The 19,854-nt window shown below is 40.1% G+C and overlaps 1 protein-coding gene across 1 annotated transcript in view; it reads left to right on the top strand.

Moving 5' to 3' along the window:
• The first annotated feature begins 5,102 nt into the window (after nucleotides 1-5,102).
• exoc4 (exocyst complex component 4) overlaps nucleotides 5,103-19,854 on the top strand; it is a 102,548-nt gene continuing 87,796 nt past the window's right edge. The window contains exons 1-8 of the mRNA XM_029462154.1: nucleotides 5,103-5,182; nucleotides 6,290-6,479; nucleotides 7,273-7,467; nucleotides 10,721-10,914; nucleotides 12,406-12,515; nucleotides 14,546-14,646; nucleotides 14,778-14,932; nucleotides 19,147-19,327. Of these exons, the coding sequence (XP_029318014.1) occupies nucleotides 5,103-5,182; nucleotides 6,290-6,479; nucleotides 7,273-7,467; nucleotides 10,721-10,914; nucleotides 12,406-12,515; nucleotides 14,546-14,646; nucleotides 14,778-14,932; nucleotides 19,147-19,327 (1,206 nt within the window). The remainder of the gene's footprint in view (nucleotides 5,183-6,289; nucleotides 6,480-7,272; nucleotides 7,468-10,720; nucleotides 10,915-12,405; nucleotides 12,516-14,545; nucleotides 14,647-14,777; nucleotides 14,933-19,146; nucleotides 19,328-19,854) is intronic.

The following is a 19,854-nucleotide window of genomic DNA, read 5'->3' as shown; positions in this document are numbered from 1 at the left end:
TGCGCGTTGATTGGACAGAAGCGGTGACCGCCTTACATCAGTGATGTCCATTGGTTATTGTTTGTGAAAGGGGGCGTGTGGGAGTGTGGGAGTGTTCCACATCCACTGACAGCGCTTCTTGAATGACTGTCTTCATTTTCATTTCCAGTATATTGACATCAAAATGTTCACTGTTTGATGTGTATGGCTTTTGAATAAAGAAATAACTATAATATTAGTGTTTATTCCCATAGACATTTTGGCAAGTTGTCACATTAATCATATTAATTATTCTACCCACTGTCTAAAGTAAACAATAATCTATAGTGTGAGACCCTACATATATACTTTGAATGTACACATAGGTATAGCCTTGCACTATAAAGAAATATAATAAACAAGTATGCTAAAGAGTGTGTGTTTTTTCATGATAAAATATTTTACAATCAGCAATATTTCTAATTTGTAAGAATAAGAATACCTGGTGTCTTCTGCAGTCACTGCTGATTGGTGATAAGGCTTATCATAGTTTTTCAGATTGCTGAATACAAACGCATAAACCCCAACCCATTTTTTCATTTACTCTACTACATGCTCAGGTCGCAATTTGGTCTGAACTCAAAACTTTAGTATTGAGTGTTTGGTATCCAGCCCTACAAGAATCTGAATAAGCTCTGGAATCACTTGCTTGTTTGTTAATAAGGCCTATCTGCATAATGATGTTTGGTAAGGTTAAATAATAATAAAAATAAATCTTTTTAGACATCTCTCAAACAGACAACACTTCGCTGATATTTGTCCTAGGGTCGTGTCTTTGTTATTTGAATAGCAGAGTATTTAATGCTGGGAACTAATGTGTGAACAACAAATGTTGTTCCTTTCACTTTCCATGACCAATGTCTGAGTATTGCTACTCATTTTCTAAATCTGCCTCCTGCTCCCAGTAGGGATGGGGAAATACAAAATAAATCCTACAGTCAGCACCACAGGTGTGGACAGCTCTTGTACTCAAAAGTAGACTCATGAAGCAGAACTAATGTAATAAAAGAAGGATTTACTTGCTAGCGAGGAGGCTTACATTCAGCAACAGGCAGCCATCACAACAGACAAACAAATCCAAAGGGGCAAGACAGGCATGCAGTAAATCAAAGACAGAATATGCATGAAACATGATGAGGCTGAACACGCAGGAAAAAAATCATAGAACGCTTGAAAGCAGCATAGACGATCAGTTCATACAACTATTTTGAATTCAAGGTATGGAATACCTTTGGAAACAAAGAAGTAAATATGTAGATTAGACAGCAGGCGAGGAGGAGGGAGAAGCAGCGAGCTCCATGATTGAAATGACCCGTTTCAGATTTTAGACCGAACATCAAAGCAGGTAGCTGGTGATTTTGGAATATGCAGTATAGCCCTCTGGTGATTCTAGTCAGCCTCAGTTCCACAATGAGCAGATGTGAACTCTGTCCTGTTCTGAAGTCAATGCATTTATAATAACACATTTGCCAGCACATTTCTCAAGACAAAAGGACAGTGGACTGTATAGTTTATTTTACATTCTTGTCAGTTAATTGCACTTGTTTGCAATTGTTTACATTCTGCTAATGATATATTCATATTATTTGTATAGAATGATTTATTATGATAAATTATTGATTTAAATTGAAGAACAGAGTCCAAAATTGCTGTAACATTATAATGTTGGCTTGTTTTTTGTCTTATCCTAAAAACTCATACAGCATTGCAAGACATAAAATTGCAGCTGAAAATTTGATATCCCTAAAGGAGAGAGGATATTACAAGGAATGACAGTTCATAAGAATCATCCTCTAAACGTGATATATCATACACACACACGCAGACAATAATCTAATAAAAGAATGTATAATGCTCTTTTCTGCTGATTTTTGTGTTTTTTGCGTTTTCTGCATTGTCTACGTTTGCAATGCCGTGCAAGCATAAATCAATAAAAACCTTTTTTAGAATTCATTTACACAATATAGACCTTTATCAAATACAGAGTTTTAATATAAAACTATTTACCAGAATTGCTGACTGTGTTGTATGTGCAGAAAGACACACATAAAGGTCACGTGAGCTAATTGGAAAAGAAGGCTAAGGATAAAGGTAGAAAGGATGCACTGTGAAAATGTATTGTCTTGAAAAAGCAACAGATGACATGAAGCGGTTATTCAAACACTGAGAACAAAGAAGGTAAACGTTTGGAAGGTAATCACCAGGTTTGCAGGGCTGGACCATGCCCTGCAGCTATGAGTCAAAGTCAATTTGGAAAGACCATCTATATGTATTTGGATATAGAGAAAGTACATTAAAATACACCTTTGATTTTTAATTGTCTGTGCTCCTCTGAGATAATAGGTATTCAAATGGTTTAAGTGTTGTCATATTGTCATGAACAGATTTCCCCAAGAAGACTGCCTCATCTCTACAACAAGTCTATCATGAACAGATTACATAATACAGCATTAGCATGTGCAGTAATGTCCTGAGGGCACTATGACAAGCCTCAGGCAGTATTGAATACAGTACTTATTGGACAGAAACTTGGTTAAATTGTAGAGTGTGGAAAAGTTGTTGTTTATGAAAGAACTATTAGAGTAAACATGATTATTATCAAGACTGATTCCCAACTTTGATAGTGAGAAAATATGCTGGTTGGTGATCCAGTTAATCTATCGGTAATATTTCATTCACTGACTATGTGCAGGGGAGAGAAAACTAGATTCTCCTGTATGATTAGTGACTTTTTTTCTCAAATGTTACTGCCACCTACATGTCTGATGATGTGAATATAATTTGCATCATTACTTATCATCTCGTTTCCAAACCTTGCATACCCTGCTTTCATCAATTTTATACAACAAGGTAAATCAGCTTTAAACCTCGCAGTGGCACACCAAACAAATTGCTTTTGTTGCTATCATTGGCTGAAAAACCTGCTACCTCAAAGCAATTGAAGATTACCCGGGAAAATAATCCAATGTGGTCAAGTTGTGGTCTGTTACGAAATTCCCAGAACGTTGATTGTGTGTATATTTTACTATTTCATCTTTCTTTATCGTTCCAACCTTTATGCATTATTACCGCTTTTTTGGCAATATTTCTTACTTGGCTTTTATCTTGTGATGTCTGAGTTAATTTCATATTAGACATCAATAAGTCCTTGTCTAATCTAATGTCTGTGTCACCTCTGAAGCAAAACTGGATGCTCTACTCAATAAAGGTATCAGTAGAATCAAGTGTGTCTCGAATAGAAATTAAACCAAACCTAAAGTATAAAATGAGTTTGAGGTGCTGTATCCTTTTGTTGGTGGTACAAATTGGAGATATGAGATACTTGTTTTGTTTGATCCAATTCAAGATTATGTGAAAAATCCAGAGGGCATATAGATGCACTGTTTTTCTGTTTCCCTTAACCACATTTCCATGGAAACAACTAAAGAAGTACCTTCTTCTTAATCACCAATGACATTTTGTTATAAGTTTCCACTGGGTGTCATTGGAAAGGTAAAAATTATTTTTCTGTGGTATTTCACTCACGATAATTATCAAGGCTATCATACATAAAACCCAAAAAATACATCAATATAGATTCCCAAGACCAAGGACATGAAATATTTATTGACCACAGGAACCATATTTTAGGGAAAGCACCTGCTTAAATGCATGCTTTCCCTTTAGACCTACTTTTACCTTAATCCATATCAGCTTCTGTTTCTTAAAGTGCCACATACGCTAATTATGTATTCAAACTGTTGATTTTAACAAATTGAGCTGTTTTGTTGAAAGTGGCTGTGAAATTGCTATAAACGTCACCTCCTATATTCTCTTCTCTGAACCTCAGATGAAGGACACAGAGTAATTGAGATGCAGCATTTGGATTTAGTTGTGTATATTAACAGATCACAAAGGCATGTCCTACAAAGACCTTGTTGCCTTTGTAGTTAATCCACACACAGGTCAGTCAGTCAAAGCAATCACTTACTGTCCAAACACACATCAAGCTGAAAGAAATAACCTTGGTGCTGCGTTATTGGAGAAAAGAAGCTCTGCAGATTAGGTGGACTGATGGGACATGGGCTGCAGGGTAAGGTGATAAGAACTTCAAAATTAAACTTGGACCTAGGAAGCTAGGCTAAGAAAAACTGTGGCTCCCGCATGACACAGCGATTGTTTCTTTTTTTGCACCAAGATCACCCACAATGTTATCTCCTCAGTCCACCAGTGCATCAATCAGGGCCGAGGCTGCTGGGAATCGACCCCCTTTGGTCCTGAATCAATGCCTTCTCCCATTTTCATTGGTACAGCAGAGATTGTCAGAGATACAACGCAGGAGATTCCTGCCAAATCCAGCACTATATGTTCTAAATGGGGGAGGCTATTAACTCACTGACACACACTGTCTCTCTCCTTTCTTCTCTGCTCAGCCTTTCCTTTATCAGTCTCATGAGGACTGGATTGAAAATGTTGACAATGAAACACTTTTTCCTATTGTGATACTTGTATTGTATAGAAAATAAATACTTAAAATATAACTATAAAACATAAAGTATCATCTTATTCTGCATCATCAAACCACACAGCATCCAGGACCAGTATCTGTACCATTGTGCACCACATACTGAATGTATGCCATGAAACATATTTGTAACCTAGATTATGGAGATCCATGTTGATGGAGACTAATTAACCATACACAGTTGACATAATCTAAAATGGGATTATTTGAATGGCTGATTTGTATAAAATAGACCTAAAGATACTAACTGTGAATTGTGATTGTATGATGTTTAAGTGTTGACTTTCAGTTGCTTAGAACGTAAATTGTTTTACCGGTTTACATTAAAAAAAACACACAAATATAATATTTAGACAATTTATCTACCAAACATTTTCTTTAATTCATTATTTATTTTATGGCCTATGTCATTGTTACACCATACGTTTCAAAATGAGACCGTGACCAAAGCAGAAGTCAGAGAAAATGAGAAACTCTGACGGCAGACCTTATTTCCTTGTTCAAACTACAACTCCCAGAATACCTTCCTTCCTGTAACCTCGCGCTTCTGTCTTCCTGTTTGGGTGCCGCAGCTGGAAAAATGGCAGCTGAGACAGGGAGATACAGGAGTGCAGTTAGCAAAAACAAAGACCCTTCTGGTCTTCTTATCTCTGTCATAAGGTAAGGTTTGTCACATTCTTTATATGAACTATACGGTGCTGGTAAAACGTCAGACAAGTCTTGAATTCTGCTCGCATTTGCTCTCAGACACTGATTGACAGCTAGCTTTTATGCTAAAGCTACGTTAGCAACATCCTCCCTGTATTGTTGATTATTTGTAAGAAATGAAAGCTCACGGCTTTGCTATTTTCATTAACGTTAGTAGTTATATGTCTGTTAATATTAACAGTGGTTTTTATTTATTCCTGAAGCAGACGTAATGGTTAAATCGTGGACACTGTGTGTGGCTCCCACAATTAGATGCTCATCGATTATTCGTGTCACAAATGAAAATGTGTTAAAATATCTTAACAATTGGAAGTAAAATGTTTTTGCGTGATGTACTTTGGATTGTTTAGCAACTGTTTGCTAAGACTTTGAACGTTTGACTTGAGTTTATTTCGTAAGAGCACAGAGACTTATGGACTCACTAAAAACTTTACAATATAGAAAAGATAAATTACATGTGAAGCACACTGCAATTAAGTTAAGGTGACCTCACTGTGACCCCTGCAACCAACTAATGAACTGTTTCAAAACATGACTTCCTCTTGTAAAACTCGTTTGGAGAGACAGACATGTACATGAAAATGATTAAAATAGAGTGGAGGCCAGGAATATACACGGGGACCTGTAAGTGCTCCAATGGGTTCTCAGTGTGTAATACAATAAATGGTTTAATTTACAAATGTAAATAAAGGATACATTTTTTTTACTAGTAGGATCAAATGAGTATTTCTGCCGATTATGTGAAAAGATGCTATATTTGACAATGTCACTACTTATGCTACTGTTAGATCAATTTGTTATAGCATGCATGTTCATGTTGCCATACTGCAGGGGTATGTTGCCATACTGCAGGGGTATGTTGCCATACTGCAGGGGTATGTTGGCATACCTCAGTTTGTACTTCTACCTTATGCTGCCTTCAAGTGCCTTATGTAAGCTCCTATTTAGCTCAAACTCAGTAATTTCCTGAGGGTCTCTGCTCTCGACTCCAACGTTGATGCTTCACTCAGACTCATGTTGTGGATTTAGTTAATTAGTTCAATTCTATCTCCAATGCAGGACTCTGTCCAGCAGTGATGATGTGCAGGACAGGGAGACGGAGAAGGGTCGTCTGGAAGAGGCCTTTGAGACATGCGACAGGGATTTAGATGTGCTGATTGTTCAGCATTATGCCGAACTTACCACCGCCATCAGGACCTACCAGAGCATCACCGAGCGCATCACCAGCTCCCGCAACAAGATCAAACAGGTAGGAATTAGAGACTTGTAAACCAAAATGGACACTGGAGAGTGTTTGAAAACCATTACTAGAATTCATGCTTATGTTGTCTCCGATGGATTTCAGAGCAGTGCTGTGTAATTAAAAACAAAACACGTTTTTCATTCATTTTCATTAGTCTCGTCATACATGAAAATGGTTTATTATCTCAGTTTTTAGGCTTTTGTTATTGTCGAAGACTGAAAGACTGACTTAATTAACACAAATCCTGTTCACCCAAGAAGAAAACTACTTAAAACTCGTCAGCTGAAGTAAGAATCCTTTGCCTCCGGACATACATTTCTCTAGCACACTTGAAAAACATAAAGAATGTGGAGGTCAACGCCTCAAGCAAGCCAATACAGATTTGGCAAAATATGCAACATGTCACAAAAAGGCCTATTTGCTGTGTGGGTATGTTTTTTTCTTCCTTTTTAACCTCTGACATCTCCCAGCATAGCTCTGACCACCCTCAAATCAGCTAAGCTAATCAGCCAGAAGTGGAAACACCTGTGTAGGTGTGCAGGGCTTTTAATGTAATTGCCAATTATTTCAAGGTACTTATGTACTAAAGCACAAATTTAACCCCAAATAAGTATTCATGTAAAGAATTTGACTTTATTATTTATTATTTTTTAAAGACGCATGTATGGTTCTTTCTTCTAATACCTTTTCAGTATTTTTTAGTAATTAATCTACACTCCCAAAATGCCTTGATGTATTTGTACTGAAGCACCAAAAAATGTATTGTGTCTTACTTTTTTGATTTCAACTCACTCTGCAGGTGAAGGAGAACCTCCTGTCTTGTAAGATGCTGCTCCACTGCAAAAGGGATGAGCTGAGGAAGCTGTGGATAGAGGGCATCGAGCACAAGCACGTCCTCCAGCTGCTGGATGAAATCGAAAGCATCAAGCAGGTGCCTCAGCGGCTGGAGGCCTATATGGCAAGCAAGCACTACCTTCATGCCACAGATATGCTGGTGAGTAGACTAACAATGGCCAGAGACGTGGTTGTACAGGAGCATCTTTGTGTGTGTGTGTGTGTGGGCTGCACGGTTTTCGGTTAGATAGGAGGCAGACGGAGAGAAGGACAAAAAAAAAATGATGCGTGAATGATGTTTCCAAATAGGTAATGGTAAGCGATTTGAAGAAAGTGAGAAATGGAAATAGGAACTGATTGTTGTCGTGTTTTTGAAGTTGTGGAAAAGCCACATTAATATAATGTAAATGCATTAGAGGCAATACCGAGGCAGAACCGCACTTCTGAGACCCATGGTGTGCACAGTACACATACATAAACACCAGTGTCTGTGAAGTGGTAATGCTAAGATTGATTTCCTGGCACCTGTCATCCTTCTAAAGAATTGTTTTCTAGCCTTGAACAGTCCAGTAGGTGCAACTCTTTTACTTCAAGAGAACATCATCTAAGTGCAGTGAGGATGTTGCAGGTGTGGTGTTTGCGTGCACTCCTGTTCTTTTGATGTGTGTTTTGCAGTATGCTCGGCAGGGGAGCTGGAGGATGGTATTGAGGACGACCAGGCTCTGTGATCCCTCTGCTCCTTTCCTTTTACTTCCCCTCTTGCTTCTCTGTCACACCCACGCATCTTCCTTCATTCTTTGGTAATAATTCGGTTGCTAGACTAGGGTTAACTGAGGAGGAGGAAAAAAGAGGGATGATGGTATGCCCAAAAGACCATGAAAGATCCTCTCTGTGGGGGTGGAAAGGAGTGGAACTTCATTCAACCTGTGCTCAGTCAGTACAGCGTGTTTTGAAAGGTTGTGGAAAGTTCAAAGTCTGTTACCCACATTTAAGCTAAAGTAGAGGAGTTAGTTATGATTTATAAAATGGCAAAATGGCATCCTTGAAAAAGCATATTTTGTTAGTTTGTGACAAAGAAGTCCACCAACCTTCTATATTCATTTTTGAAGTTTCTGCACTTTTGACATTATGGACTTAATTAAGTTTGCGAGCTAAAACTGACAACTTGCAATAAGGTGAATTACTGTCGATACATGCTGGATACTCGGAGGTCAAACAGCTGGTTCAGTGTATGTTGCTGTTGAGCAAGTAGATTAATGGCTTTGTGAGAAACATTGGTGTATTGTTAACTCATAATAGCCAATTAATTCAATGTAAACTTGTTTAAAATAAAAAGTTGTGAATTACAAACAATAGAAACTAAAGTTGCACTTGAAATTGGCCAAAGGAAAAATATCACCCGACTGAGAGAAAAATATGATTGTCAGACAGAATGAGAAAAGGTTATATGAATTCTTTAAGACCTTTTTTGCAGTGTTCTCTGCATTATCTCACTGTATACTGCCTCGACACACTCACTCCGTGTCTGTAACGTCATACTGCCTGTGTCACTTCTCTGAGAGTCCCTGAAGTGTTTATTCCCACCATGCTGTCACTCATTACAGCACTCATCTGTCAGATTAACGTCTCCTTGGTTTTCACATGCGCCTTCTGTTGCCTCTTCTCTTGCCTCTTATACTCCTTATTTCTCTTCCTCTTTCATTCTTTCTTTACTAAACAGTTACAAAATGTTTTGTCCTTACAGACTCATTCAGTATATCTTTGTTATTATATTTGCTGTGTGGTGTGGCAAGGGTAGACTAGCCAGAAATACTTCCTAGCCTCTCTATCGCTCCTTCAATGTGTCTCGCTCTCCATATCATCGTGTGCGTGCGTGTTATGTGAGCTTTATCTCTAAGGGTTGACAATTAGAATTCAGACTATGCTCTCTGTCTGCTATTGAATGGCAGTCTTAGACCCCATGGGTTTGGTTAAAAATGAGTCTGGCTTTGGTTCCAGAAAAAGTCCTCTCCTCTCCTATATCTTCTCTCATTCCCCTTGTTCCTGTAGTGTCACAAAACCCAGGTGCACACACATACAACTGCTGATACCCCCCTTGGTGCTCAGAGCTTAGTGATAAGCTGTCATACTTCTCCTCTCCTCTCCTCTCCTCTCCTCTCCTCTCCTCTCCTCTCCTCTCCTCTCCTCTCCTCTCCTCTCCTCTCCCTCTTGCTCCCAAGAAAATTCACTAGAGGCTTCATATCCCTCATTAAGCTGACAGGCCCAACCCCCTAATGTTGTTAACCACCCTTCCTCTGTCATCCCAGCCCAATGGTAATGAGATATCCCCCCCCCCCACCCCCCACACACACAGCCACATAAGTGTTAAATGATTTCACAAAAACACACATATAATCATACATAGACACATCTGGGAGGTGTGTACACACACAAGCAGGACACGCAAAGCCTTGCAGGCATGCCGAGTTATTCTATTAAACCAAAAGGGAGCTGATCATGCAGCGCATTAGCTCATCTTGTCACTAATGTGGCTCACATTTGCATCAACACACACTTGACCCATGCACCCTTCCCAGTGCCCCCCTCTCCCACCCGCTACCCATTCCCTTCTGGCTTGCCCTGGCCATGCAAATATTCTTCGCTGCGCTATCATCTGGCCATTAGTGCCCTTGGGATACACACAGTAATGCACACACATAGGGACTGGCACATTTTATTTAATGGCATGAAGATTTATTAATTGCAAACATTCCACAACTGCTGCTGCTGCTAATGAAAACGGAGGAAGGGAGACTTTAGAGAAATAAAGAGCATGACTCAGGAGGGCCTGAGGAGACTCTTCATTATTTTTAATATATTGCACATAATACTATGTATAGTCGTAGGCACAGAGGAATGTTTGAAACAGTGGTGCCTGCTTAGGGAACCCTGTACCGTCTGCCCGAGAGGAGGAGCTGATACTGTTTGTTGAACATATTCATGAAGATGATGGACTTCCATGATCTTCATGGGTAATCATTGGGTTTCTTGATTTACATCAGAAGTTGGAGGTGTAATATCAAATGGAATGATGTGAAGCTGGTCTGACAGGCCAATCTGACTGTCATTACTATCATATTACCATTAAACACCATACAGAGAAATACTAACCACAGGTTAGTGGTATGATATATTAAATCTCTTGTCTCTTCATAGCCCTTATGCAGTTTGTGTTGGGTAAATATTGAATATGATCTCTCTCTCTCTCTCTCTCTCTCTCTCTCTCTCTCTCTCTCTCTCTTTTCTTTGCTGTACATGTCTTTTCCGTGGCTTTCTACTGTGGGCTATCCAGTAATGGCAAATGCCAGAAGCAAAAAAGAGACTATGAATCTTTAAGGATAACCTGGGATTGGTTGGTATGTTGTCATATGCAGGTGTCAGCCGTGGAGTCCTTGGAAGGGCCCCTGCTGCAGGTGGAGGGGCTGGGAGATCTGCGCCTGGAGCTTCACAGCAAGAAGCTCAACATCCATCTTGTACTCATTGATGAGCTGCACCGACACCTCTACATCAAGTCCACAAGTCGCCTGGGACACAAGAACAAGGACAAAAATGCTGCTCGTCTTCTAGGGTAAGCTCCAGTTTCCCTTATATTTCTTATGATTACCACTTTGGGGGATTTGGGGTTTTATTATTGCTTCTGCTCTGGTGCAAGAACTTAGAGTGTTTTGCACAGTAGCACGATTAGTGGTCAAAAACATAACCGTCTAACTTTGAGAAACAGTAGGTAGACAACATTTAGTTTTGTTTCCTTTATTAACATCCCTATAAGATTTGACAAAGCTGTGGTTATTGTTTTATGAGTCCACACACAACAAACATTGAAATGATTTAATTTAGACAGAGGAAGTGAGGTCAAACAAAGTCATTGTCTGTTAAAAAATAAATCTTTGAGCCAGTTTGTTTGGTTTGAGCACCCAAAAGCCTTTCTTGTTTGCCTATTATGTAGTGAAAGAAAATATAGCCTTCAAAGTGCTTCCTTCTTTGAAAAGGTTTGACTTTATAGATGTGTATTCAGTATGAGTTATTCCATTGCTGGGACAACTTTCCAATTATTTATTGTTGGAAACCAAGCCAATTACTGACAAAAAACAATTAGACCCTGTATAACTTGTTGCTCTACTTCTTAATGTTTGTTCTTTGTGCTGTGAAGTTCCAAAGAAACAGACAAATAACACATCATTTATTGTACAGAGCCAAACATCACTAATTCACTCGTAGGGCATTGGGAGGTATGCACCTGGAGTCATGATAGGTTTAAACTTGGAGAACATGTCAGTTGCCAATTACTAGCAGTGAATAAATACGCTGAGAGTATTAAACATATGGAGTTTCTGTGTGACACCCGAGATGCTTCAAATGATGAAGTTTTGCAGCCACTAGGAGAATAACTTAAGCTCTGCCTCCGTGACCCAAGGGCCAGTTTCTTAGTTCCATGATGCGGCCGCATAACTTATTAGGGATAATGCGGCACAATGGCTTCAAACACGCTGTTGATGCTGCTGTGTTTTGTGGATGGCATTCAGCATAAGTGTTGTTTGTGCTTTTTACATGCGTGTGTGTGTGTGTGTGGGGTGCAGTAATTATGGTGCCGGTGGTTTGGTGAGGTACAGTGATTTATTACTGAGGGTCAGCCAGTGACAGGTCCTGGCCTTCCTGTATTGGGTCGCCTCTAACAACAAGCCAGCCTCCATACACCCCACTCACTTAGCAGACACACTGTGTTTATACTGCCCAACTTAAAGAACCTGGATTGCTTCCACCTCCGGCTTAAGGCGTGATAAATGGCTCATTGGAAAGCAGCACCAATCCTACCCAGAGATGCAGGGCTTTTTTTGTTCTAACAGTTTTCTTTGAGAGAAGGCCAGGTTAGTGGGTGCATTTCTGCGCATACTAAACTTTTATATGTGTATAGCAAGCTATTACTCCAGATTTTTGGAGTTAATTTGAGCCTATTCCTCTCACACAGCTGCAATATATCTTATTTCTATGCATAATAGTCAGTAACTTGACTTAGTTTAACTTAATAATCACTGTCCCTGGATTTGTTTTCTCTTCACAGCTCCGCGGCTAAAGACGCATCTCCAATGCCTGTGTTGGATGTCAGCAGCATGTCCACCCCACGCAAGCTTTTGGACTCATCACAGTTCAGCACACCTGGATCCAGCAGCGGTACGGTCTTTAGATCATATTAGAAAGGGGAAGTAAGAGGGAATAATGGTTGGTGACTTGGCTAAAAGGCAAGAAGATTATGTGAAGGAAATGAGATGCAAAAAGAACTGTGGATTTTAAGAGGGTGTTTCAAGAAAAAACAACAACATTTGTTCTATGGCTTGCTCTCCATTAAAATTGCATACATTTGGAGAACTATAGAGATAAACACATCAACAAAGCAGTGTTGTTGTGTGTGGATTTCAGCTTGCAATTTTACGTCCTCTGTGCTGATATCCTTAGTGATAATGAAGTCATTAGCTTACATCCATTTGCATGTCATTACGGGTGTATTGCCAACCCTACACACACACACACACACACACACACACACACACACTACACAGTATTACACAGGAATGCACAGAGAAGCAGAGAAACTGCTGATCCAAACTATGGTACAATGGAATAAACATTCTGCTTTTTGCACATACACACACAATTTTGCACACTGTAACATACCCACATTTCTCTCATTGCAGTATATGTCATAATATCTTCAACTATGATCATAATATACATCTCCCACGCTAACATTATAATCATCTTGTCCCCCCTATCTGTACCATTAGTCATGCAGCATCTCTGTCTTCACAGCAGGGGAACAGCATTCATTACGCACAAACTGGTAACCAGCGCTTTAACAGGGACTGATAATGCGGACTATAACTGTATTCAGGAAAGCATGAATTCTCTCTTGGTTGTTGGGGCGTAGAGTCAGCACTGCATTCCTTCCAGGCAGAGAACAGAGGAACGCAAACAAGAAGATAATGAAAAAAGTTAATCTTGCAATAACTTGGTGCTCCCTTGGTATTTCTGAGTTTTTATATTAAGCCTGGCACTTTTTTCACCACCCACTCTTGGCGTTGTAAGTTAGCAACTCACGGTTTGTTTTTAGCTCTGTGGATGCCATGGAACCATACACAATCCTGTCCATACCACTCACGCATATTAGCTTATTCCTGCTGCTACCTTACCTATCCCTTGGGATATAACATTTTAGCATATGATTGGCTCCAGAAAAGCAAGGTTTCCCTGAAAGCTACGATGCGGGCAACATTTATATTCCATCCAGTGGTTGTTTAATTAAACTGTCGTTCTCTTTCTCTGTCTATCTCACACAAACGCACACACAAATGTACGAATTACCACTAACATATCAGAAATATCCATTCAATTCGTCCACCCTGTAGACTTAAAAGTAAAATCTAAACCACAGTTTTCCCCACATTATGCAAAGAGAACACTGGCAATTAGCTACCGCCAGGCAGTAAGTGCCCATACACCGTCATGCTAACAACTGCGGTCACGACACAGCAGCCAGCTTCCATCAATGGCCTAGCTTGCCATTTTGTCTAATAGCATTAGAGCACCTCATTTGTAGCTAGTAATTGTCATAATTATGACACAAGCTACAGTTTCAATGGGGGAAAAGAGGAAATACAACCAAAGTCCATTAACTTGCCTTAAACATTAACTCTCTTAACGTGCTCTGATGGGGAATAGGGACGCACCATCTAATGGAAATTAGAGCATCATTCGATGCTGCCACTCTCAATTTAGCCACTAATGTGGCAAAGTCAGATGGAAAGAGCATGAATAGGGGGAGGATGATAGGTTCACGTGTGTGTGTTTTTAAAAGAGAAAGTTGTTATATGTTAATATAGTGATATTAAAAAGGTGACAGTTGAATCTTGGTTAATATGTAGATTTGAGATGTTTGTTTGACGAGGTGACATGGCACGTCTCCAAAGTCTTTCATGTCTTCAGAACACTGCGGCTCCAAACACCCAACATGAAGATGGACAACAATTGGTTTATAAATGTTCATGTCCAAGCAAAACAGTGTGTGGACTTTTCATTTCTCTCTGTTGTCATTGTCTTTTTACAACGGTCCATTATTAAAAGAATTGGATCCCTTTGTCCGTAACTATACTTTGTAAGCACTTTCAGTACGTTCTAACCTATGTGTATGTATCTACTTTCTTTAGTGCGTGAGCTGCAGCAGGATGTGCGGGAGTTGAACCAAGCGGATCTCCCTGAGGTGGATCCAGAGGAGAACAGTGCTGGGTTCATGGGCATCCTCATCAAGGTACGTACATGAACAGTACTGAACATTACACACACTGCTAATGTCACACCTCCCTTATGTTACATCCACCCTTCTGTGCTGTGTTTCAGTGACTCTGAGTTATTGCTTCTTGTATCATCCTTTTTCTTCAGGCTCTGGCCAAGTTGAAGAAAATCCCTGAGACCATCAAAGCCATAATGGAGCGGCTGGAACCTGAGCTGAAACAGATTGTCAAGAGGTCCACCACTCAGATCGCAGACCATGCTTACCAGAGAGGAGAAAACTTGGCCCAGGAGAGTCAGCCAAGGTACAGTAATGAGACTGGGTGGATAAGGAAACACACATTGAAGGAGGAAGGCACTGGAGAAATGGAGAATACTGGAGGTTAATAAAAGATAGTAAATGAAAAGGGAATAGGAGAGGCAGTTAGCAGATAGCCATGAATTGGAAACTAAACAGTTCTGCGGAAAGATGAAAGCCATCTTCTTGAAATCATAATGTTTCACGCTATACCATGGTATAAAAATTGACGGTTATTTTACTACGTGTACATTACAGTATAGTCTACAGCAGGGGTGCCCACACTGTTTGGGCTTATGAGCTACTTTTGAAATGACCAGGTCCAAGTGATCTACCTGTATTAAAAACAAATGCTGCCACAGGGGGGTGACTTTAGGCGTGTGTCCGGGAGCGAAACAGTGGTGAATGCACAAGGCAAGAAAAAAACCCAAAAAACTTGAATTTCTGGGGGCGCGGAGTTCCGTTGGGGGAATATATATGTATATGTTTTCATAAGCTTTCATTAGTCACTTAGGTATGTTGAGAGCTTCCCGTCAAGGCAGTAGACAACATGTTTTGAATGCAGTCCCACGGTGTTCATAGTCAGACAGTCAATCATGTATGAAACACAGCAAAGGCTAGGACTGCAAGCACACCTGCTTCAGACCATGAAAACAGTTACTCTGCTGCTTTAAACCCAGACAAGTCATGGTTAAACACACCCATACACACACACACACACACACACACACACACACAAACAACTTCCCACCTGCTGTAGAGGACTGCTCCATTTTAAAAGCAGTCACATCAGCTCCTGCAGACATACACATGCAGTGGGCAGACTTGGGAAACGCAGGTCTCAGTCCACTGATCCTGAACCATTTAAGAGGAACGTCTTGTTTTCTGTCAGGGATGTTCTCTCAGGCCTCGTCTGCCTTCCCTCTCCAGTTGCCTGCCGAATCTCATCTGACCTCAATGTAACAGGCCACCGTGTAGCTCATTGCCAGCTCTACTCCTTACAGATTGTTTTAAAATTGCCTGCGTGTGCGTATGTGTGTGAGCGCTTAACACTGTATTCGAGTCAGAGCGTTTGCATCCGGGCAAACACTTAGAGGTCTGTGTGTGTGTGTTTGTACTTGGATGCATACACACCTAGTTCTGCCTATGTTCACTTCAATTTAAAGTCGAGGCTTGTTGCTATGGAAACTCCAACCAGTGTACCACTTGTAGGGAACAATGGTCTCGCATATTGCACACCATATTTTATAGCACTGCGGACTAGCAGGCAACACTTAAGCACTTTACAGCATATGCGGCGGTGTGTGGCTTAACTCTTGGAGGTTTATGTTCTCATTTGTGTCCTCTGTGATCATTGAAGTGCATTTTTATTTCCAACTCCTTTCGCTACATTTGACTTATAGTAAGATATTCCATTTAGGTTCCTACTTCATGTGCCAAAGTTATTAGCATGCACCACTGATCTGTGAGCAGTCCAGTTTAATTTACATCACAATCAGACTTGTTGAATTCCCTGTTTTTCATTTTGCATTAGAAAAACAGAGCCTTATTTCTTTTTTGCTTTTGTTTTTTTGTATGCAAGAGATTCTGAATCCCCTGAATCCCTTAAATAAATGCTTCAATGACCAAAGAACAATAAGATAAAAGGCTAAGTATTTTAAATCCAATTTAAAAACAAGAGAAGCACATTGATCACGAGATTGATTGCTTGTCTCTCTTGTACTCTGCCTGTTCAGTAGAATGGTCTTTGGACACGTCTGAGGGACAAATGTGTGTGAATGTGTTTATACTCTGTGGATTAATGTTTGACAGCAGGATGGCACATTTAATATTTCAAAAGTGGTTCTGCAAACACTCTGCAGGCTCCTTTTCTACTGGTATTTCATTCTCTGTGGCTGACAGCCTACCTAATGATAATCTAATATGGACACTATCGTTGTCATCCCAAAATTAAAAACACACACAGATGAAATGTTGGTCAGTTAGTCTGTGTATGTGTGCGCTTCGATCCTGAGGGGAAATGAGAACAAGCCTCTAAGAACAGACAATATGGATTAGGATGGCCTCCACTGGGAGATAATGAGGAGGACTGGGCTGTCTACACTTCGTGTGTGTGTGTGTGTGTGTGTGTGTGTGTGTGTGTGTGTGTGTGTGTGTGTGTGTGTGTGTGTGTGTGGGGTAGGGGTACTGTTGAAGTGCGCTTAGAAATTGAACATAAAGAAGTGGTGACAAGGTCGGAGCCATACATTTTGTGCTTGTCCACCTCTGCGTATACATGACCAGACATTGTTTGTCAATTTCTGAAAGTTGGTGCTCTCACTGCTGATCCCTGTTCTTGTCAGTCCTTCATGTTTATACATGAGAGTGGAGGAGGGAGAGAGAATACCTCTCCTCGTTGGCATTTCACAGCTCCTCTCCTCGTCTCACGAACATCTTCCATTCACTGAGTTATAGCTCATAGTGATTTGTGCCTGCTTTCCTCTCCATTAATAACATTTACTCGCTGCTACTGCCAGTGTAGTGACAGACAGCCAACCAAAATGCCCCCCAGTGAAACATCCATCTTGCCTCTACATTATCCCGATACCTTGCCAGAAAACCTTGGCCACTTCACAAAACTTTTAGCATGTGTTCTTTTCTTGCATCATCTAAATCGCCGGTAATTTGTTTTAACTTGGTATTAATGAGGTGTGTTCTCAGGTGCTTTTGAGTATACTTAATAGAAGAAGGTTTTTTTTGGCAGTCACAGCGTTTCTGATTTGGAACCTAAAGTTGTACTCTGGTTAGCTGTACTTCTGGCTAATAATCTTTTTCTTAATTAAATCAGTGGAAAAACTGATTGGTTTGGTGCAGGAACAATTTTGTTAGATCTTAGGGTAAGTGGGTAACATATTGGAACTAGGGAAAGCAAACTTTTACTGTCTCTTTACAATTTGCCGGATCTCACTTTCCACCAATTAAATAAAACCTAATTAAAATGCCAGAGGAGAGTACTAAATGACCAGTGTTTAACAAACAGTGGGACTATATTTATATTAACTGTAATAACTCTACTAAAATAAAGTGGACACTCATTGGCATGGGTTCACCGTGTACTCATTCAGACTCCACTAATGTAACCTGTGTTCCCTCTTTACTTTGAAAGCTTTGTCCTTGTGCAGAAAGCAGGTATAGCCAAGTCTGTATGAAAGCATTAGTGTAGATGAGGCCACTGTGAGTTTCCAATCCAGAGCATAGCACTCAGATCAAGTGGAAGGTCTTTTCGGTTTTGGCTTTGCTCTCTTCTTCAGCCAGAGCCATTTAGAACTAATGAGAGTAGCTGTTCATTTGAGTTCAGGTTCTGCAGCTCACTACTTTTCCAATAGCCAGTCCAGGTGCTGGGTTATTACTGTCGGAGAAATAGCTGTGAGTATCTCCTGAATGCACTATGTGAATGAAAACAGGGAGCTGAAACACCTGATTGATGTAAATGTGAAATGCACTCGGTATTCATTTTTGGGTAGAGCATCTGTTGCTATCTCTTATTTCCCTTATTTTCCTCATGACAGCTGTAGTTTAAAGTCATATGTTATACATAGCAGTTTTACAATCACACATTTGTTTTTTAAAACCTTTTTTGTGTCTGTAAATATGGTCAAATATGAATAATTTCATCATGCATCCGTTCACATATAAATCCTTCTGGTGGCAGTGAGAAAGTAAAACAAAATTAAGGCAGTGCAGAAGCGCAAGATTCACAATAATCTTTTCACATCCAGTTGTATCAAAACTGTATGTTTGATACAACTGGATGCTGTTTATCGACCGTCGGTATTGCTCAGCTGTTATAACGGATATGATATGAATTTGGAGGTAAGGCAAACAAAACTGTGGCACTGGGACTTTCTATGGTCTTTCCTGCTGATAGGAAAAGAAAATACACTCTTAAGTCTCGTTTTCTTCTATTTCTAAACAGAAGCTGAATGTCCTTGGTGGCTCTCTTGGAATAGAAATCCAAGGCCAAGTGATTTACTGTAGTGAATTGCTTACAAAACAAATGTGTTCCAAAAGTAAAAAATGTATCTCATCTATTTTGTTTTCATTAAGTAGTTGTTCTCATAAATTCTCCTTATCTCCCCCCTTTCTTCCCCTCTTCTCTTCGTGTCTTTACTCCCCACTCTCCTTCCCTCTTGTTTCTCATCACCTCCCTTCCCTTTCTGCTCTCTCTGGCTCCCTCTACAGGCTGCTGCTGGAACTGCTGGAGCTTTTGTTTGATAAGTTCAAGGCAGTGGCCCAGGCTCACAGCGTGGTGTTGGCCCACATGCAGCAGATTGCGGTGCAGTGCCCGGGCGGGGCGCACGAAGAGGGCATCAAACTCTACGAGCAGGCCGACGTCTCTGCCAAGATCCAGACAGTGCTGCAGGTCAGACATGAGCAACAGTAATAGAAGGAATTTACCCAGATCATTGGTATATGTGCTGAGTATTTAGTAAACACTAGATATAAAAAATAAAATAAAAATAAGCTTTTAAAAGCAACAGATTATAAAGACTTTCTATCAAGTGTTAGTGATTACCAAAAAGAAGTGAATCTATGAAACTCTTTGATGTGTGGCATTGTTGTTCTCTTTAAGTGTTCATTTAACATACTACTTTTAAGTACAGGGCCAAATTGTAGCACTGAACCTTGTTGTTTGTTTTGCTTTCCCTTTCTGGCATACCCACACGATTTGTTTCCAATCCACTGCCATGGAGATTTATTTTCCACCCTGCACTTCTTAAAACATTGATTTATTTCACCTTCTCTCAGAGTAAATTAATCAGTAGAGAAACTGGCAGTGATGTGATGGATGGCATTCAATCTGTCAGTAAGACGCCGCAACAGAAAAAACAGGGGAAGCCTGATTGCTTGGATTAATTTTAGGCTCTTTTAATTGGCGTGTATTTATGC

Source organism: Cottoperca gobio, chromosome 23 (assembly GCF_900634415.1).
Source record: "Cottoperca gobio chromosome 23, fCotGob3.1, whole genome shotgun sequence".
NCBI classification, from domain to species: domain Eukaryota; kingdom Metazoa; phylum Chordata; class Actinopteri; order Perciformes; family Bovichtidae; genus Cottoperca; species Cottoperca gobio.
The sequence above is the reverse complement of the archived record's forward strand: the minus strand, read 5'-3'. Positions and strand labels throughout refer to the sequence as shown.